The sequence below is a fragment of the Heptranchias perlo genome, chromosome 5 (assembly GCF_035084215.1).
Source record: "Heptranchias perlo isolate sHepPer1 chromosome 5, sHepPer1.hap1, whole genome shotgun sequence".
NCBI lineage: Eukaryota > Metazoa > Chordata > Chondrichthyes > Hexanchiformes > Hexanchidae > Heptranchias > Heptranchias perlo.
Genome location: NC_090329.1, coordinates 18,439,328 through 18,459,382, shown reverse-complemented (window position 1 = coordinate 18,459,382; position 20,055 = coordinate 18,439,328). Strand labels below are relative to the sequence as shown.

Sequence of the window (20,055 nt, the reverse complement as noted above, 5' to 3'; positions counted from 1 at the left end):
AGTATACAGTAGTGTTCCCCAGGGGGTCAGTATTAGGACCATTGTTCTTTTTGATATATATTAATGATCTGGACTTGGGTATACAAGGTATAATTTCAAAGTTTGCAGATGACAGGAAACTCAGAAATGTAGTAAACAATGTGGAGGATAGTAACAGACTTCAGGAGAACAAAGACAGACTGGTGAAGTGGGCAGACACATGGCAGATGAAATTTAACGCAGAGAAGTGTGAAGTGATGCATTTTGGTAGGAAGAATGAGGAGAGGCAATTTAAACTAAATGATACAATTTTGAAGGGGGTGCAGGAACAAAGAGACCTGGGGATGTATGTACACAAATCTTTGATGGTGGCAGGACAAGTTGAGAAGGCAGTCAAAAAGCATATGGGATCCTGGGCTTTGTTAATAGAGGCATAGAGTACAAAAGCAAGGAAGTTATGCTAAACCTTAATAAAACACTGGTTAGGCCTCAGCTGGAATATTGTGTTCAATTCTGGGCACCACACTTTAGGAAGGACGTGAAGGCCTTGGAGAGGGTGCAGAAAAGATTTACTAGAATGGTACCAGGGATGAGGGACTTCAGTTATGTGGAAAGACTGGAGAAGCTGGGATTGTTCTCCTTAGAGCAGAGAAGGTTAAGGGGAGATTTAATAGAGGTGCTCAAAATCATGAACGGTTGTGAGAACCAGGAAGTGAATCTCATTCACAAACCCTGCAAAGAACCAGGAAGTGCCAGATAAGATTAGTAAATGCACTACAAAATCAAACAGAGAGAGTAAAATAAAGGGAGGGTATGATTAAAAAAACGAGATAAAAGAGACAGAAAGAAAAAGTAAAAAAATAAACATTTTAAATTTTTTAATTTAGATTTTTAAAAACGGTCCAAAAATGATTAGAATCGGGAGTAATGAGACGCCACATTTTTAGAAGTTAATTTTCAGTGCCAGAGAAGTTGTTTGGTAGTCATTAATCCTTATCACGCTGATAAAAGTTAGTTTAGACTTGATATAACTCGGTGTACCTTTTTTCTGGCGAGATCAGTTAGTTTCCAGCTGGGCCAGAGAGCAAGTTGGCGCTGGTCCGTTGATTCCTGCTGTGATATCTCTTTAACACAAAGCTGTCAGATCAGCAGGGAATCAGGAAGAGCAAGTTCCACATTTCCGGGTTTGACTGCGTATGTGCGATCATCGGAACTTGCTCTTCGATTTGCCCATTAATAATGGTGAGCGCTGTCAGGCTCACTGTTACTTTACGGGCAATTTCTGGCCCAATATCACTTGCATTAGGGACGGAACTCAAACACTTAAAGCAAAGCTAATTTTAATCCAGATGTTTTGTACAGCTTAATGCATGACTTTCTATTTAGCCAAAATTAACTTAATTTTTAAAAAAATGAATATTGTAGAAGACCAATAAAAAAGATGAATTCAATGTTGTTTACGGCACTAAAAAAAAGTTGAATTAGCCAGTAATTTGAATTAAGCAACTTAAATAAAATATCACGAGGCATTCTGTGCTCAAAAAAAATTTGAATCACGGGATATTTCAAACTAAGCAATATTGAATTAAAATATGACTTTATATATGTAACATCAGAGCTTCGTATTTTAAAGAAGTTGATTTTGATGAAATTTGTTGTAAATGACAAGCTTGTGTCAGTGTTCGATTTGATATCTGACAATGCCATCATTGTAATTCATTTCTCGTCTCCGCTTAGGATGTTGTACCCTTTTGCGTTAGTAGAAAATTGGACCTTTCTCGGGTCCTTGAATATAAAAACATCTTTAATTTGGCCCACCAATCCCTGAGTAAAAAGTCCAGTCGTGACGCTCTTCACTTTCCTGGAGAGCTCGAAACCGCCAAAGTAGCAAATCCCCCCGTAATTCAAGGCAACGTATCTCCTCTGCAGGTCCAGGTCTTCGAAGAGTATCCTTTCGCCGTTGTGCTTCACAGTGACAATGGTCTGGTTTTGCTGAATGGACACAAAATGCCACCTGTCGCAACACAGTGAAGAGTTTCTAAAGACAAAAGGTAGAGCGATTCTTTCCCCCAGGTTAACTGCGATCTTAAGATGCCCGTCGGAGATGCCAACAGCAAGATAATCGTTGTCTTCATTTTCAGCTCTTCCCATCCACAAAATCAGACCTTCCTTCTTGCTGGTGGTGAAGTTAAAAGAGATGGAGGTAAAGCGGAGATCTCTTCTCAGGTACAGCGGGTCTGTGTACTTGGCGTAAGAATTACCAGTAAACCTTGCGGTGAAAAGCGTGATTTGGTTTTCACAGCGGATCCCTGCCCATCCCAGGGCACAAGCACAGCTGTATGATGCTGAGGCTTGATCAGGAATACAAAGAGACCCATGTTCACACAGGTGGTTGAGGCAGAACACAGAAATCTCACAAGTGGGTCCAACCCACAGCGGCGGGCAGGTACAAGCGAAATTATTTGTCGAGACCAAGCTGCAGTTTCCCTCGTTTTCACACGTGTTGTAACCACAGACCGTCCCGTCGCAATCGCCAACGTTGCGTCCGTCTTTGGCCCCTTTCTCGGTCAGCTTGAGTGCGAAGTCATTTACCACAACTTCCCTGATGCAGCCGTCAAAGCCCATGGGTTCATCCTCCACCGCCATCGCATCGACCTCATTCAGGTTGGGCACTCCACCCACAAAGAAACGGATTTTAGTGTCCAAGGCGGTCATGCCAACACGAGACTGTCTGGTCACATTGACTCCGTCAAATGCCATGTACCCTCGATTTCCAGACCTTCCCGCCTCAACAAAGTGCCAGGCTCTTCCGCTTGTGTCCACTGGCTTGGCTGTCTGCAAGACAACTGTCGCGTCTCCTAAGTTATAACGGAGCTGCACAAAGCCATGTGCCAGTGCAATGCTCAGGAAGTCACCTGTAAGTACACAAAGAGTTTGCATTTACAGATGAATGGGTGACTGCAGAGCACACTTTGTGTTACCACTATTATACACATTGTAAATCAAGGCTGACACTCCCAGTTTAATACTGAGAGAGTGCTGCATTGTCGGAGGTGCCATCTTTCGGATGAGCCGTTAACTGAGACCCCATCTGCCCTCTCAGGCGAACATAAAAGATCCCACGGCACTATTTTGAAGAAGAGCGGGGAAATTCTCCCTGGTGTCCTGGCCAATATTTATCCCTCAACTAATATCACTCAAAACAGATTATCTGGTCATTATCACATTGCTGTTTGTGGGACCTTGCTGTGAGCAAATTGGCTGCATTATTTGGCTACATTACAACAGTGACCACACTTCAAAAGTACTTAATTGGCTGTAAAGCGCTTTGGGACATCCTGAGGTTGTGAAAGGCGCTATAAAAATTAAATTTTTTCTTTCTTAATACTGCTGGCAGTCAGCCAGCAAGATTCAAATAAGCCTGTCCCCAGAAAATCCATCAGGGTCAGAGGACAGGGGCACAAAGCTTGCCCCCACCAGATCGGAAAATCTCGGCCCATGGTTTCATGTTAGAATAAAAACAATGTCAAAAGTATTTTCTTTCTCTTTTTGTCTACAGGCTGTCGAAAGGAATACATTAATTTGAAAATTGCATTATGTGAGGAACATAGAAACATAGAAAATAGGAGCAGGAGTAGGCCATTCGGCCCTTCTAGCCTGCTCCATCATTCAATATAATTATGGCTGATCCTCTATCTCAATACCATATTCCTGCTCTCTCCCCCCATACCCTTTGATGCCTTTTGTGTCTAGAAATCTATCTAGCTCCTTCTTAAATATATTCAGTGACTTGGCTTCCACAGCCTTCTGTGATTGAGAATTCCACAGGTTCACCACTCTCTGAGTGAAGAAATTTCTCCTCATCTCAGTCCTAAATGTCCTACCCCGTATCCTGAGACTGTGACCCCTTGTTCTGGACCCCCCAGCCAGGGGAAACATCCTCCCTGCATCCAGTCTGTCCAGCCCTGTCAGAATTTTATACGTTTCAATGAGATCTCCTCTCATTCTTCTAAACTCAAGTGAATACAGGCCGAGTCGACCCAGTGTCTCCTCATACGACAATCCTGCCATCCCAGGAATCAGTCTGGTGAACCTTCGCTGCACTCCCTCTATGGCAAGCATATCCTTTCTTAGGTAAGGAGACCAAAACTGCACACAATACTCCAGGTGTGGTCTCACCAAGGCCCTGTATAACTGCAGTAAGACATCCTTGCTCCTGTATTCAAATCCTCTTGCAATGAAGGCCAACATACCATTTGCCTTCCCAACTGCTTGCTGCACCTGCATGTTTGCTTTCAGTGACTGGTGTACAAGGACACCCAGGTCCCTTTGTACATCAACATTCCCCAATCTATCACCATTTAAATAATACTCTGCCTTCCTGTTTTTCCTTCCGAAGTGGATAAATTCACATTTATCCACATTATACTGCATCTGCCATGTATTTGCTCACTCACTCAACTTGTCTAAATCACCTTGAAGCCTCTTTGCATCCTCCTCACAACTCATGATCCCACCTAGTTTTGTGTTGTGAGCAAACTTGGAAATATTATTTTTGGTTCCCTCATTCAAATCATTGATATATATTGTGAATAGCTGGGGCCCAAGCACTGATCCCTGCTGTACCCCACTAGTCACTGCCTGCCACCCCGAAAAAGACCCATTTATTCCTACTCTCTGCTTCCTGTCTGTTAACCAATTTTCAATGAGGCCCTCTTAAAGGCTTGGAGAATGCATTTACCTCTAATCCCCAATAGAAAGCCTGTTCACAGCTGTTTGTTACTAAGAATACATTCAATTCCTTCATTGGACTAATTGCAACTGGATTTACTCAACAACAATGACAACCTGTATTTACATAGCACCTTTAACGTCCCAAGCCGCTTCACAGCAGCGTTATCACATACAAAGTCACTCTGAGCCACATAAGGAGATAATGGGACAGGTGACCAAAAGCTTGGTCAAAGAGGTCGGTTTTAAGGAGCGTCTTAAAGGAGGAGAGAGAGGTGGAGGGAATTCCAGACCTTAGGGCCTAGGCAACTGTGATCAGTGACCAGCAGCACTGATCCAGCCTCCAGGATTTATAACAGCACAAACATCTGATCACGAGGTACAGAAGCTGTCCTACTGGTGCAATGGACGAACAGTCATCCCGGGCTGCCCTCAAATGCCTCCTGATCATGTTTTGCAATGACAGGAGGTCTAGCGTGTGGTCAAGGTAAGGTCGAGGCCCACCCCTCTTGCTGCAGTGTCTCCAAACTGCAAGGTTGGAATTCTTGAATTGCCACTGGTTTAAAATATTATACAAGTGTGTGTGCCCAGCTAGAAGGTGCCTCAAACCAAAGTCACTAATGTGGTGTCCACGGCTATTGGATATTATCTATATGTCTATATTGTCTATATGGACTTCCAGTGAGCATTTAATCAGATTCCATGCAAGGCATTATTGGCAAAATTAAAAGCACACGGAATTGGAGGTAACCTTGTGACATGGGTCGGTAAGTGGTTGGGAAATAGGAGGCAGGGTATGGATAAAGGGAACATTCTCTGATTGGCAGGATATGACAAGTGGTGTTCCCCAGGGATCTGTACCGGGCCCTCAGCTTTTCACCATATCGAATAGTGACTTGGATGAAGGAACAGAGAGTTGTATATCCAAGTTGGCAGATGACACTAAGTTGGGAGGCACAGGAAGTTGTGGAGATGGAGGCAGGAGCTTTTGGAAGCAGGAAAAAATTGCAGGGTGGGGGGAGTGGAGCTAATTGGATAGCTCTTTCAAAAAGCCAGCACAGGCAAGATGGGCCGAATGGCCTCCTTCTGCACTGTAAGATTCTATGAACTGCCAGAGTTAAGGTTCTGATTATAAGGAGATGAAGCAGTTAAGAAAGAGGAAGGAGGATTACAGACAGTGTGGACAGAAACACGTATTCGAGTCACAGTAATGGAAAGGGCTGAAATTCTCAATGGGGCACTTGGGTCCATTTCAGCTGGAGGTTGATTGTGACTGTCATTTTGCTTTTCGACAAGTTTTCAACCTTCCTTCTGCAAGGTGGAGATTCATAAGACGTACATTCACACAAAACAGAGGAAATGCTATGTATGCACAAAATACGCGAGGGCTGGTAAGGGCTGCGGCTCTGGTTCACTGCTGATGTGTAATGCAATCTCCTTCACCTTTCATTCCCTGTCTCTCTCTTTTCCTACTCTTCCAGTTTTTAAAACAAATAACTTGCATTTATATAGCGCCTTTCACAACCTCAGGACATCCCAAATCACTTTACAGCCAATGAAGTACTTTTAAAGTGTAGTCATTGTTGTAACGTGGGAAATGCAGCAGCCAATTTTATGCACAGCAATGTGATAATGACCAGATAACCTGTTTTAGTGATGTTGATTGAGGGATAAATATTGGCCAGGACACCGGGGAGAACTCCCCTGGTTCTTCTTCGAAATAGAGCCGTGGGATCTTTTACATCCATCGGAAAGGACAGACGGAACCTCGGTTTAATGTCTCAAAGACGGCACCTCCGACAGTGCAGCATTCCCTCAGAGCCGCACTGGGAGTGTCCGCCTGGATTTTGTGCTCAAGTCTCTAGAGTGGGACTTGAACTCACAGCCTTCTGACTCACAGGAGGGCTACAGAAATAGTGGAAGGAAACATGTGCAGGAGGCACAGTAAGGGAAAAGCCAGCGATGCTTTAACACACTGTAGCACAGAGCGACAGTATGCAGGCATATGCCCATCATTCTCTGCAATAATTTAACATCTTCACTATTAGGAGATAGCTGCGAATGGAACCTGGACCTTTCCTTACATTGTCATCTTCTCACACACACACTCGGTCACTTACTCATTGACATCCAAACTCTCACACATGATCACAGAGACTGAAAATCTCTCATATATTTAGACAAACTCTCACACATTCACCCTTACGTTTCATTCTCTCACTTTGAATATCTTGGTAAATATGTCCAGGATTTCAATGATTTTGACCCAGTGCTGCCTTGGGATCTATAACCATTAGCAGCACTTGGTGTGACTCTGGCCTCTTGCGCATCCCCGATTTCCTTCGCTCCACCATTGGCCGCTGTGCCTTCAGCTGCCTAGGCTCTAAGCTCTGGAATTCCCTCCCTAAACCTCTCTACCTCGCTCTCCTCCTTTAAGATGCTCCTTAAAACCTACCTCTTTGACTAAGCTTTTGGTCACCTATCCTAATATTTCCTTATGTGGCTTGGTGTCAATTTTTGTTTCATAACGCTCCTGTGAAGCGCCTTGGGATGTTTTACTACATTGGAGGCGCTATATAAATGCAAGTTGTTGTTGTGACAACACCTCAAAGATGACTGCAGCTTTCCAATCTGTCAAACTCCAGGGTACACTGCAATGATTCCACGTTTACCTCATGTCTAAGTGGCATCTTCAAATACTGTGGTTTTAAAAGTAAACACCCTGAATTATCTTTACTAATGTTATTACCACTGGAAGAAGCATGATTGAGAGGGCTGCGAGTGCAACAGTTCTTATAGAGTCCTCATTCCACAGAACTATTGATGTTCTCCACATAGAGCTAAGAGCTGAAGGAAACGCAGCATTAAAATGAACTTTCTTCGTAGTGCCATTCAATCAGTCATCCACTGAACATTGTGGAATGGGAGGTAAATTTCAGTAATGTTTAGTTTATAGAATCATACAGCACAGAAAGAGGCCATTCGGCCCACCGTGCCTGTGCTCTTTCCCAATAGCCTTGCAATTTCTTTCCCCTTCAAGTATTTATCTAATTCTCTATTGAAAGTTACTATTGAATCTGCTTCCACCGCCCTTTCAGACAGTGCATTCCAGATCATAACAACTCATTGCTTAAAACAAAATTCTCCTCATCTCCCCTCTGGTTCTTTTGCCAATTACCTTAAATCTGTGTCCTCTGGTTACTGACCCACCTGCCATTGGAAACAGTTTCTCCCTACCTACTCGATCAAAACCCTTCATAATTTTGAACACCTCAATTAAATCTCCCCTTAACCGTCTCTGCGCTAAGGAGAACAATCCCAGCTTCTCCAGTCTCTCCACCTAACTGAAGTCCCTCATCCCTGATACCAGTCTGGTAAATCTCCTTATGTATATATGCACGTCACTGATTCAGCAATTCACGTGTGAGAATTCAGTAGTGCAAACTAAGTACTGCTGACACTCACCTCCATTGAGAAAAGTTCAACATCAGTTGACGTTGGGGAAACCTCTTCACAAAGTTGTTGGCCTCTTAAGGTAGCTGGGGCTCTTTTCTCTAGAAAAAAGAAGGCTGAGGGGTGACCTGATAGAAGTCTTAAAGATCACGGGTTCGATTTTCAAGCTGAAGTCCGGGTGCATTGGGGGTAAGGGGGCTGCGAAAATCGGGGAAATTCTGAGTGGGTGAGGAAGCCGGCTCCAACCCACAGACTTCCGGGTTCCCCAGTGATGTGTCCGGGTGTGCGCGCCTCCCGAATACAAGAGTCCCACCGGCAATTAAAGCCGGCCGGATGATACTTTGCATAGTTAGTCAGCTAGTTGAAATACTTGAAGTACTTGATTGACTCGACATTTTGGCAGGGCTGCGATTTTGAAGCATCCTCAGCGTGTTTTCCGTGCTGTGGGAAACACCCCCTTGTTGCAACAGACGTGTTTCAGCCAGCAGCCAGTGGGAGATGCAGATGCTTATTTGACAGGTGGGAAGAAAACCTCATTTATTGCAGCAGGGCACTCTGTCACTTCAGACAAAGTTTTGGCTGCAAGACCTTTTTCACTCAAAATTCTTACTTTCCACCCAAAACTCTGCTGTGCAAACATATTTAACTACTTTGAGGACCCCCTCAAAGTCACACCACCAGGATGGGGGGGGACGCCATGGCTGCATTCACCACTACATCCGAGGACGAGCAACATCACCATCCTTGCTAGGCACGCCGTCTACCTCCACCACGTGGAGCTCCACAGCACAGTGCTGCGCCACAGGCAGCTGCACAAGACAACAGAGGGCAACAACAGAGAGAGCGGCGTCGCAGGAGGCAGTACCCTCGCCACAGGGTCTAAAGACCGAGGCTCAGTTTCCTGGACCTCTCTGAAGAGCAGTGCACACGGAGGCTCAGAGTCAGTCGCCAGGTAGTCGCAGATGTCTGCAGCCTCCTTCATGCTGAGCTGCTCCCAGGTGGGCTGAGCAGCATCTCCTTATCTGTCGCTGTCAAAGTCACCACTGCCCTCAACTTTTTAGCCTCCGGATCATTCCAGGGTGCCACTGGGGGCATCGCCGGGGTCTCTCTGTTGTCTGCACACGAGTGCATAAGGCAGGTCGCCGACGGCTTGTTTCACAGGACCTCACACTACGTCAACTTCCCCATGGATGAGCTCAGCCAGACGGAGAGGGCAGTGGGATTCCATTCTGTGGCTGGCTTCACACAGGTGCAGGGTGTAATCGATTGCACCCATATAGCAATACTAGCACTTCCACACGAGCCAGGACTGTTCATCAATAGAAAGGGCTATCATTCCATTAATACTCAGCTCGTTTGTGACCACCACAAAAGATTCCTTCACGTGTGCGCCAGATTCCCTGGCAGCTGCCACGATTCCTTCATCCTCCGGGAATCCAACATCCCGCCCCTCTTCCACGCACTGAACACCTGTAAGGGCTGGCTCCTCGGGGACAAGGGATATCCCCTGCACACATGGCTCAGGTCACCTCTGAGGAACCCCACCACCGAGCAACAGCGTCGATACAATGACAGCCACATCGTCACCAGGTCTACAATTGAGCATACTATAGGGCTGCTCAAGATGCGATTTAGGTGCCTTGATCGTTCTGGGAGAGCTCTTCAATACGCACCAGACAGAGTGGGACGCAGGTTAGTTGTGTGTTGTGTCCTGCACACATGGTGCAACAGAGAGCGGTGGCACTGGAGGAGGCCCCATCCACATCTGCCACCCATATTGAGGAGGAGGAGGAGGAGGACAACGAACCATGAGGCCAGGGAGTCACTGATATGTGAACGGTTCTCCTAACATCAGAATGTGTGATGAGTCCAGTCCTCAGACCACCTGGGAAGAGCAGCTCCAAAACCAGCCCCCTCCCCCGCCCCCTGCACAAAAACAGTCCTGCAACTACACATACACCCACTGTTAAGTGACCCACTGGGTGGCATCAAGTGTTGCCGTTTGGGTGAAGCACATGAAAGGGCCCTATCACAAAAGGTAGTCAAGAATGGACAAGACGTGGCAGTAATGGTGAGAATGATAACATTTAATGTGACTTTATCAAAAAACAAATATAAATGGAAAATATGACCGTCTGTCAGACATCCTTGTTCATACCCTTCAGGCTCACAAATCCTTAGCCTTTCTCTTCCTACCGCTTCAACGTGGTGCTTCCCCTGTGGCTGCAGCAGAGGTAGTGGCAGGTTGCTCATGTTCATGCTCTGACTGCTTAGATGCTTTGGGCCTACACCCTCTGGGTTTCGGTGCCCGTGAGGGCCCCTCCAAAGACTGCTCCACCTGAACCTGTGCAGGGGCAGGCTCGGCCACCTGGAGAGGAGGCAGCATTGTGGATACTGGTTGAGAGGGGGGCAATGGATGAGACGTGGGGGCGCTTTGAGTGGTGTCCCCACTTCCATGTCCCCTTTCTCCATCATCCCTCCCCTGGGCCAGGCCCACATCACTCCTACCACTTTGCTGTACAACAGTTTGGAGGACATGTGTGAAGCCTTGTAAGGCCAGTGCTAGTGTATCTGCCTACCTGTTTAAGGCGGCAGAATGTTGTTCACCCTGAGTCTGAACACCCGTTGTCAGGGCCTGAATGGACTCATTTATGAGCCGTGCTTGAAGCTCAACGGAGGCTAGCTTTCTCTCCATCGCAGACATTCCCGCACTTACCTGTGCCGCCATTCCACTCATGCAAGAGTTGGACTCCTCTATCCTCTGCACTATTGTGGAGAGTGTGCGTGGCACCTGTTCCAGTACCTCACAATTGTGCTGCTGTCCCTCGATTATTCCCCTTTAAAAGGCTGGCCCCTATGGTTCAGTATCTGCGTCCACCGACGCGGACTCTCCACAGCTGCCCCTGCCACCAGTGTCTGCTCGTGCTCACTTGTGAGTGGCGATTCACCAGGTGCCAACCCAACTAACTGAGGACTAGGACCCACCGAGGTGTGAGTATCTGCGCTGGTGGATGGCTTGCTAAGATGTGACTGTGCGCCCTCAGAGGCCGGGAGCAACTCTGAGGAATCACCCTTTTGCATCACTGCGCTCGTACAAGGGCCTGTAAGAGAACAGAAGACAATATTAAGCATGATCACAGATGTGTTATGTTGCGATAAGCATACTGAGGTGTTCAACATGGCAAGGCATGTTAATATCAATTCATATTGTGTGTGCTGAATGTTAAAGTTGTGTCACCAGACGTTTGTCGGGTGCCAGTTTCGCCATCCCCGAGGGACAGGCACTCGAGGGTGCGGCTGAGCTCCAGCACCTCCTGCTCCGCGTCTGTAAGGACCGCTATTTGTTGTGGCCCCCGTCCAGTCCTCGCCCTCTCACGTGCATTTTCTGCTCTCTTCTCCTAGAAGGGGAGAAAGTACAGACGTGTGAGTGAGTGATGGTGAAGTGGTCAGCCGATGAATGCATTGCTTTGGGTGAGGCTGACCGTGAAAGAGATGCATCAGAGGGTAACTACGAGACAGAGCCATGACATTGGATGAGGATTGGGGTGAGTGGTAGTGATGGGGTGACTAATGGGGAGGTGAGGAAGTGCAGGTAAGTTGAGGATGAGCCTTAAGTGGGTGTGAGGAGTGATGTGATGGAGTAGTCTTGGCAGTGCAGAATGAGTTGGGGGAAGGGGTGCGGTGATGTGGAAAACGGAATATAGGAGAATCAATAAGTGTACTCACTTATTAGGAGATGTTGCTGCTGCTGGTGACCTCCTCTGCCACCTTGAGCCAGGCCTTCTTGGTGGTAGAGGCAGGGCACTTCCTTTTGTCCGCTGGGTAAAACACATCCCTCCTCCTCCTCACCCTGGCCAGTAGCTGCTGCAGTGAGGCATCATTAAACCTTGGGGCAGCCTTGCCCCTGTGCTGCTCCATTGTGCCTTTTTGGTCTTTGCTGCAGCAAAATCCATTGGAGCAATGGCCCTCTAAATAGCTGCAGCTCCAGCTGACAGCCTGTCATGTGGGTGCGCAGTCCGCCCACTGCGCAGCTTTCGGACAGCAAACCCGGAAGCCACATTAAGGGCCACCAATTAACTTGCGATCGTGTGGGAAACGGTAAGATTTTATTAGTCAGGTTACCCACGTGCCCGTTGACCCCCTGCTGCCATCCCACCGCTCTTCGAAAATCGAGCCCTATGAAAGGGTTCAATAGGGTAGACGTGGAGAAGATGTTTCCACTTGTGGGGGAGACCGAAACTAGGGGCCCTAAATATAAGATAGTCACCAATAAATCCTATAGGGAATTCAGGAGAAACTTCTTTACCCTGAGAGTGGTTAGAATGTGGAACTCACTACCACATGGAGTGGTTGAGGCGAATAGCACAGGGGAACGCATGAGGAAGAAAGGAATAGAAGGATATATTGATAGGGTTAGATGAAGTAGGGAGGGAGGAGGCTCGTGTGGAGCATAAACACCGGCATGGACCAGTTGGGACTGTGCTGTACATTCTGTGTAAGCCTCTAGTGTATTCAAGAATCATGGGGCATATGCACCTTTAGAAACATCCCTGCTCTAACAGAACTGTCCCTGTCTGCATGTCAAGCCGTTTTGATAAGCAGAACTTGTTCAGGATTAACTCTTTACTATACTGACAGTTTCACTAATGGGAAGAGAATGGGGCAATACTGAAAAATGAGGACCAATGAAATATTCTTTACTCTGTCGGCGCCTCATACAAGCCTCGACTCTCCCAACGCAGCGAACACAGCCAGGGAACAGCACGCTCAAAATGAAACCACATTCATAACTCCTGACATTTAAGGCTTCTGGTACTGCCACCTCTCAGATATAATTAGAAATGCATTCCATGCCCTATAAACAACTCAATGTTGAAAGGGCCACATTATTTTTAAACCATAATATTGACATGCAGAATATTCCACAGAGACCAGTGCAATCTGAAGATTTAGTCGTCAGCACAGTAAATCTTAGGGGCTTTTTGTTTTTACATACTTCGGGACTCTGGGAATTCTTCTGTGCAATCGTTTTTACTCTTTCGCAAAACAGCATGCTCTTTGCAGACTATAACTATTAAAGAATTGTACTATACTCTTCTTGTTTTTTGAGGACTTAATAGTTTTAAAGAGTAATGTTACGCTGTGTTGGAAAAGATGTAACGAAGAAAGTGTTAGTGCTACAGCCAGGTGTAGTTACATGAGGCCTGGATAGGGTTCAGCTAAGGCAAGTCCTTTGATGTGTGTTTCTTTTAATTTTATCTTGATGATCAGTTCGTCAAATTAGAAGTTAGGCTCTTTTCAAAACTCTGCTGGATTTTTAAAATTTGTTTGTGTGTTGGAGGTTATCTCTGTAACCTCCTCCAGGCCTACAATCCCCCCAATCTCTGTAACCTCCTCCAGCCCTACAATCCCCCCAATCTCTGTAACCTCCTCCAGCCCTACAATCCCCCCAATCTCTGTAACCTCCTCCAGCCCTACAATCCCCCCAATCTCTGTAACCTCCTCCAGCCCTACAATCCCCCCAATCTCTGTAACCTCCTCCAGCCCTACAATCCCCCCAATCTCTGTAACCTCCTCCAGCCCTACAATCCCCCCCCCCAATCTCTGTAACCTCCTCCAGCCCTACAATCCCCCCCCCAATCTCTGTAACCTCCTCCAGCCCTACAATCCCCCCAATCCCTGTAACCTCCTCCAGCCCTACAATCCCCCCAATCTCTGTAACCTCCTCCAGCCCTACAATCCCCCCAATCTCTGTAACCTCCTCCAGCCCTACAATCCCCCCGATCCCTGTAACCTCCTCCAGCCCTACAATCCCCCCCCCCCCGCTAATCTCTGTAACCTCCTCCAGCCCTACAATCCCCCCCCCTAATCCCTGTAACCTCCTCCAGCCCTACAATCCCCCCCCCAATCTCTGTAACCTCCTCCAGGCCTACAATCCCCCCCCCCCGCTAATCTCTGTAACCTCCTCCAGCCCTACAATCCCCCCCCCAATCTCTGTAACCTCCTCCAGCCTTACAATCCCCCCCCCTAATCTCTGTAACCTCCTCCAGCACGACAATCCCCCCAATCTCTGTAACCTCCTCCAGCCCTACAATCCCCCCAATCTCTGTAACCTCCTCCAGCCCTACAATCCCCCCAATCTCTGTAACCTCCTCCAGCCCTACAATCCCCCCCCCAATCTCTGTAACCTCCTCCAGGCCTACAATCCCCCCCCCCCGCTAATCTCTGTAACCTCCTCCAGCCCTACAATCCCCCCCCCAATCTCTGTAACCTCCTCCAGCCTTACAATCCCCCCCCCTAATCTCTGTAACCTCCTCCAGCCCTACAATCCCCCCCCCAATCTCTGTAACCTCCTCCAGCCCTACAATCCCCCCAATCTCTGTAACCTCCTCCAGCCCTACAATCCCCCCAATCCCTGTAACCTCCTCCAGCCCTACAATCCCCCTAATCTCTGTAACCTCCTCCAGCCCTACAATCCCCCCAATCCCTGTAACCTCCTCCAGCCCTACAATCCCCCTAATCTCTGTAACCTCCTCCAGCCCTACAATCCCCCCAATCTCTGTAACCTCCTCCAGCCCTACAATCCCCCCAATCTCTGTAACCTCCTCCAGCCCTACAATCCCCCCGATCCCTGTAACCTCCTCCAGCCCTACAATCCCCCTAATCTCTGTAACCTCCTCCAGCCCTACAATCCCCCCAATCCCTGTAACCTCCTCCAGCCCTACAATCCCCCCAATCCCTGTAACCTCCTCCAGCCCTACAATCCCCCCTAATCTCTGTAACCTCCTCCAGCCCTACAATCCCCCCCCCTCCAATCCCTGTAACCTCCTCCAGCCCTACAATCCCCCCAATCCCTGTAACCTCCTCCAGCCCTACAATCCCCCCAATCCCTGTAACCTCCTCCAGCCCTACAATCCCCCCAATCCCTGTAACCTCCTCCAGCCCTACAATCCCCCCAATCTCTGTAACCTCCTCCAGCCCTACAATCCCCCCCCAATCTCTGTAACCTCCTCCAGCCCTACAATCCCCCTAATCTCTGTAACCTCCTCCAGCCCTACAATCCCCCCAATCTCTGTAACCTCCTCCAGCCCTACAATCCCCCCAATCTCTGTAACCTCCTCCAGCCCTACAATCCCCCCAATCCCTGTAACATCCTCCAGCCCTACAATCCCCCCAATCTCTGTAACCTCCTCCAGCCCTACAATCCCCCCAATCTCTGTAACCTCCTTCAGCCCTACAATCCCCTCCCCAATCTCTGTAACCTCCTCCAGCCCTACAATCCCCCCAATCTCTGTAACCTCCTCCAGCCCTACAATCCCCCCAATCTCTGTAACCTCCTCCAGCCCTAAATCCCCCTAATCTCTGTAACCTCCTCCAGCCCTACAATCCCCCCAATCCCTGTAACCTCCTCCAGCCCTACAATCCCCCCAATCTCTGTAACCTCCTCCAGCCCTACAATCCCCCCAATCTCTGTAACCTCTTCCAGCCCTACAATCCCCCCAATCTCTGTAACCTCCTCCAGCCCTACAATCCCCCCCCCCAATCCCTGTAACCTCCTCCAGCCCTACAATCCCCCCCCCCAATCCCTGTAACCTCCTCCAGCCCTACAATCCCCCCAATCTCTGTAACCTCCTCCAGCCCTACAATCCCCCCAATCTCTGTAACCTCCTCCAGCCCTACAATCCCCCCCCCAATCCCTGTAACCTCCTCCAGTCCTACAATCCCCCCAATCTCTGTAACCTCCTCCAGCCCTACAATCCCCCCCCCCCGCTAATCTCTGTAACCTCCTCCAGCCCTACAATCCCCCCCCCCCGCTAATCTCTAACCTCCTCCAGCCCTACAATCCCCCCAATCTCTGTAACCTCCTCCAGCCCTACAATCCCCCCAATCTCTGTAACCTCCTCCAGCCCTACAATCCCCCCAATCTCTGTAACCTCCTCCAGCCCTACAATCCCCCCAATCTCTGTAACCTCCTCCAGCCCTACAATCCCCCTCCAGCCCTACAACCCCTCCCTATCTCTGTAATGTCCTCCAGCCCGACAATCCCCCCCCCCAATCTTTGCAACCTCCTCCAGTCCTACAATCCCCCCGCCAATCTCTGTAACGTCCCCCAGCCCTACAATCCCCCCTCCCTATCTCTGTAACCTCCCCCAGCCCTAAAACCCCTCCCTATCTCTGTAACCTCCTCCAGCCCTACAACCCTCCTGAAAACTCTGCGCTCCTCCAATTCTGGCCTCTTGCGCATCCCCGATTTTCATCACTCCACCATTGGCGGCCGTGCCTTCAGCTGTAGAAGAACGTCCCCAACTACAACAGGTTAATTGTTTTTCCATTTTCCAATGGTCTGTCTCTCTCTCAGACTGTCTTATTTAATGGCAGCTTTTACTTATTTTGTGTTGTTGGTTCATTGCATCTTCTGCCTTTGCTCAGGATCTACAGCCGGCCATCAGCAGCTGGAACAGAATGGAGACGATTGGCTATGTTCTGCACTTGACGATGACCCTGGCTGCTAAAGTTTGGAAAGGTTTTTTCATGTTGCTGCTCTTTACTCTTTTTGGCTGATTGCCCTGCTCCCCCGAGTCACCCACTGTCCACACTGTAAATCCTGAGCTACTGCAGAAAATATAATGAACCCGCAACACGTTACGTTCAGTTACATGGAGAGACTGGAGAAGCTGGGATTGTTCTCTTTAGAACAGAGAAGGATAAGGAGAAGGAGATTTGATGGAGGTGTTCAAAATCATAGAGTAAATAAAGAGAAACAGTTTCCACTGGAGGAGGGTCAGTAACCAGAGGACACAGATTTAAGGTAATTGGCAAAAGAACCAGAGGTGACAGGAGAATTTTTTTCTATGCAGCGAGATTCAATAGTATCTTTCAAAAGGGAATTGATAAATACTTGAAGGGGAACAATTTGCAGGGCTATTCGGTAAGTGTAGGGTGTGGGGTGGGACTAATTGGATATCTCTTTCAAAGAGTCGGCACAGGCACGATGGGCCGAATGGCTTCCTTCTGTGCTGCATCATTCTATGATTCTATAACACAAAATAGGCAAGAGACACCGTTAACAACATTTGAATTGTTCGGACAATTTTAATCTGGATTTAATTGCAGAATGAATAAGGTGAAATAACTGCATGTAAGAGAGAGTACAAAACTGGAAGGGATTCTGATCTAATCTAAACAATCAATTGGAAACAAACATGTGTGATTCACAAGTATGTGCAGGAGTAACAGCAATGAAGATAAACAACAGAAAGAAGCGATGAATGGAAAGGCATTTTCATGCACTAAGAACTTCAGAGATAGTCTGCCTAAAAGCAACTCCAAGACAAAGGGCCGCAGGATACTGCAGTCTTTCAAAGCACCTTTTCACATTAGCTTACAGCTTTCTTATCACATACTGGTGTATGACACACAGGGTAGGGTTAACACTAAGAGACGTGGCCTCACCTGAGGGAGAGCTGAGGCGCTGTGCAGTGTAGAACAAGATGCCACCTGGTGACCGAGGAAGGAACTGCATCCTAATGTGGGTCTTGTGGCGGATGTTAAAAGGAGCAAATGCCATCCAGGCAGACTCATTACTCCTGAAGGAGGGGTCGCTGATAGTAAGAGCTGGAAAAGACGAGCATTAACAATTCAGAATATCGTTCCGGGGACGTGAAAGGAAAATCTGCTGGATAAATAAAATCCAATTCACCCGGAAAGAAATAAAACACTATACTTACAGGGATAAAGACACTGTTTGGAGTAACCACAAAATGTAGGCATGATTTACAAAAGACTGGAGCACAAGAGAAGGGGCCATTAATGTGCTGGGCTAGCATGACATTTGAATGTATTCACTTGCAGTTCCCAAGATAGAAGGGGCAATGCGATTAGTAATACTGACGGGACATTATGTGAGGGTGCATCTTGTGACTTAATCTGCTGTAGCCTGTCTTGCTGACTACTTTGAGCATTGCAATATCTAAATGGACAAAGGTTCTGATTACAGAACAAATGTTTCACTCGCCACTGGCTAAGATGGTGGGGAGGGGGGGGGGGGAAATGGGGCCATGATCTTTGACAACTTCAGAAAAAAATCGTGAATGAATTAGCTACAGGGAAAGTAAGCTGTGAGGAGGATACAAAGGGATATGGACAGGTTAAGTGAGTGGGCAAGAAGGTGACAGATGGAGTATAATGTGGTAGGAAGAATAGAAAAGCAGAGTATTTTTTAAATGGTGAGAAACTATTAAATGTTGGTGTTCAGAGAGATTTGGGTGTCCTTGTACAAGAAACACAAAAAGTTAGCATGCAGATACAGCAAGCAATTAGGAAAGCAAATGGAATGTTGGTCTTTATTGCAAGGGGGTTGGAGTACGAGAGTAAGGAAGTCTTGCTACAATTGTACAGGGCTTTGGTGAGACCACACCTGGAGTACTGTGTACAGTTTTGTTCTCCTTGTCTAAGGAAGGTTACACTTGCCTTAGAGGCGGTGCAACGAAGGTTCACTAGATTAATTCCTGGAATGAGAGGGTTGTCCTATGAAGAGAGGTTGAGTAGAATGGGCCTATACTCTGTGGAGTTTAGAAGAATGAGAGGTGATCTCATTGAAACATATAAGATTATGAGGGGGCTTGACAGGGTAGATGCTGAGAGATTGTTTCGCCTGGCTAGAGAGTCTAGAACTAGGGGACATAATCGTAGGATATGGGGTCAGCCATTCAAGACTGAGATGAGGAGGAATTTCTTCACTCAGAGGGTGGTGAATCTTTGGAATTCTCTACCCCAGTGGATGCTGAGTCATTGAGTATATTCAGGGCTGAGATGGATAGATTTTTGGACTCTAGGGGAATCAAGGGATACGGGAATCGGGCAGGAAAGTGGAGTTGAGGTCGAAGATCAGCCATGATCTGATTGAATGGCGGAGCAGACTCAAGGGGCTGTATGGCCTACTCCTGCTCCTATTTCTTATGTTCTTATTGCAATAAGTAGATAGTCCAGCTGTGTGCAAATGTCAATTGTGACAAATTGGTGTACCAGAGAGCTGAACTTAAAGTTTCCTACACCAAGACCACTAATGATCACTTTTTGAACATGGAGAAATTTTACAAACAATTCAGAAAGATACACAGCACAATTTTCTAGAAGTCCCTACATCACAACAGTACTTCATTGGCTGTAAAGAGCTTTGGGACGACCTGAGGTTGTGAAGGCGTGATATAAATGTAAGTCTTTCTTTTCTTACTGCACATTGTCTTTGGTCACCACCACAAACTCCGTTCCCTAGCCACCGACTCCATCCCTCTCCCTGGCCACTGTCTGAGGCTGAACCAGACTGTTTGCAACCTTGGTGTCCTATTTGACCCTGAGATGAGCTTCTGACCACATATCCGCTCCATCACCAAGACCGTCGACTTCCACCTCCTTAACATCACCCGTCTCCATCCCTGCCTCAGCTCATCTGGTACTGAGACCCTCACCCATGCCTTTGTTACCTCTAGACTTGACTATTCCAATGCTCTCCTGGCCGGCCTCCCATCTTCCACCCTCCATAAACTTAAGCTCATCCAAAACTCTGCTGCCCGTATCCTGACTCACATCAAGTCCCCTTCACCCATTACCCCATGCTCGCTGACTTACAATGGCTTGGGGAATGCCTCGATTTTAAAATTCTCATCCTTGTTTTCAGATCTCTCTGCGGCCTCACCACTTCCAATCTCTGTAACCTGCTCCAGCCCTACCACCCTCCCTGCACTCCTCCAATTCTGGCCACTTGCGCATCCCCAATTTTCATCGCTCTACCATTGATGGACATGCCTTCAGCTGCCTACGCCCTAAGCTCTGGAAATCCCTCCCGAACCCTCTCCGTCTCTCTCTCCGCCTTTAACTCGCTCCTAAAAACCT

General features: G+C 47.6%; 1 protein-coding gene across 1 annotated transcript; it reads right to left on the bottom strand.

Annotated features, from left to right (window-relative positions):
* Positions 1–1,542: 1,542 nt before the first annotated feature.
* eys (eyes shut homolog) lies at positions 1,543–17,688 on the bottom strand. The gene is made up of 2 exons (XM_067984041.1): positions 17,617–17,688; positions 1,543–2,894 (listed from the first exon to the last, which is right to left on the bottom strand). Exons 1-2 carry the CDS (start codon positions 17,684–17,686, stop codon positions 1,696–1,698), a joined length of 1,269 nt encoding a protein of 422 aa, XP_067840142.1. The 5' UTR covers positions 17,687–17,688; the 3' UTR covers positions 1,543–1,695.
* Positions 17,689–20,055: the final 2,367 nt, after the last annotated feature.

What these genes read in the sequence shown, in the direction of transcription:
- eys (XM_067984041.1), bottom strand. Translation starts at nt 17,686, where the DNA reads ATGCAGTTCCTTCCTCGGTCACCAGGTGGCATCTTGTTCTACACTGCA. An exon ending in GCGCCTCAGCTCTCCCTCAG is followed by an intron (nt 2,895 to 17,616) that starts GTGAGGCCACGT and finishes GTGTACTTACAG; the next exon opens with GTGACTTCCTGAGCATTGCA.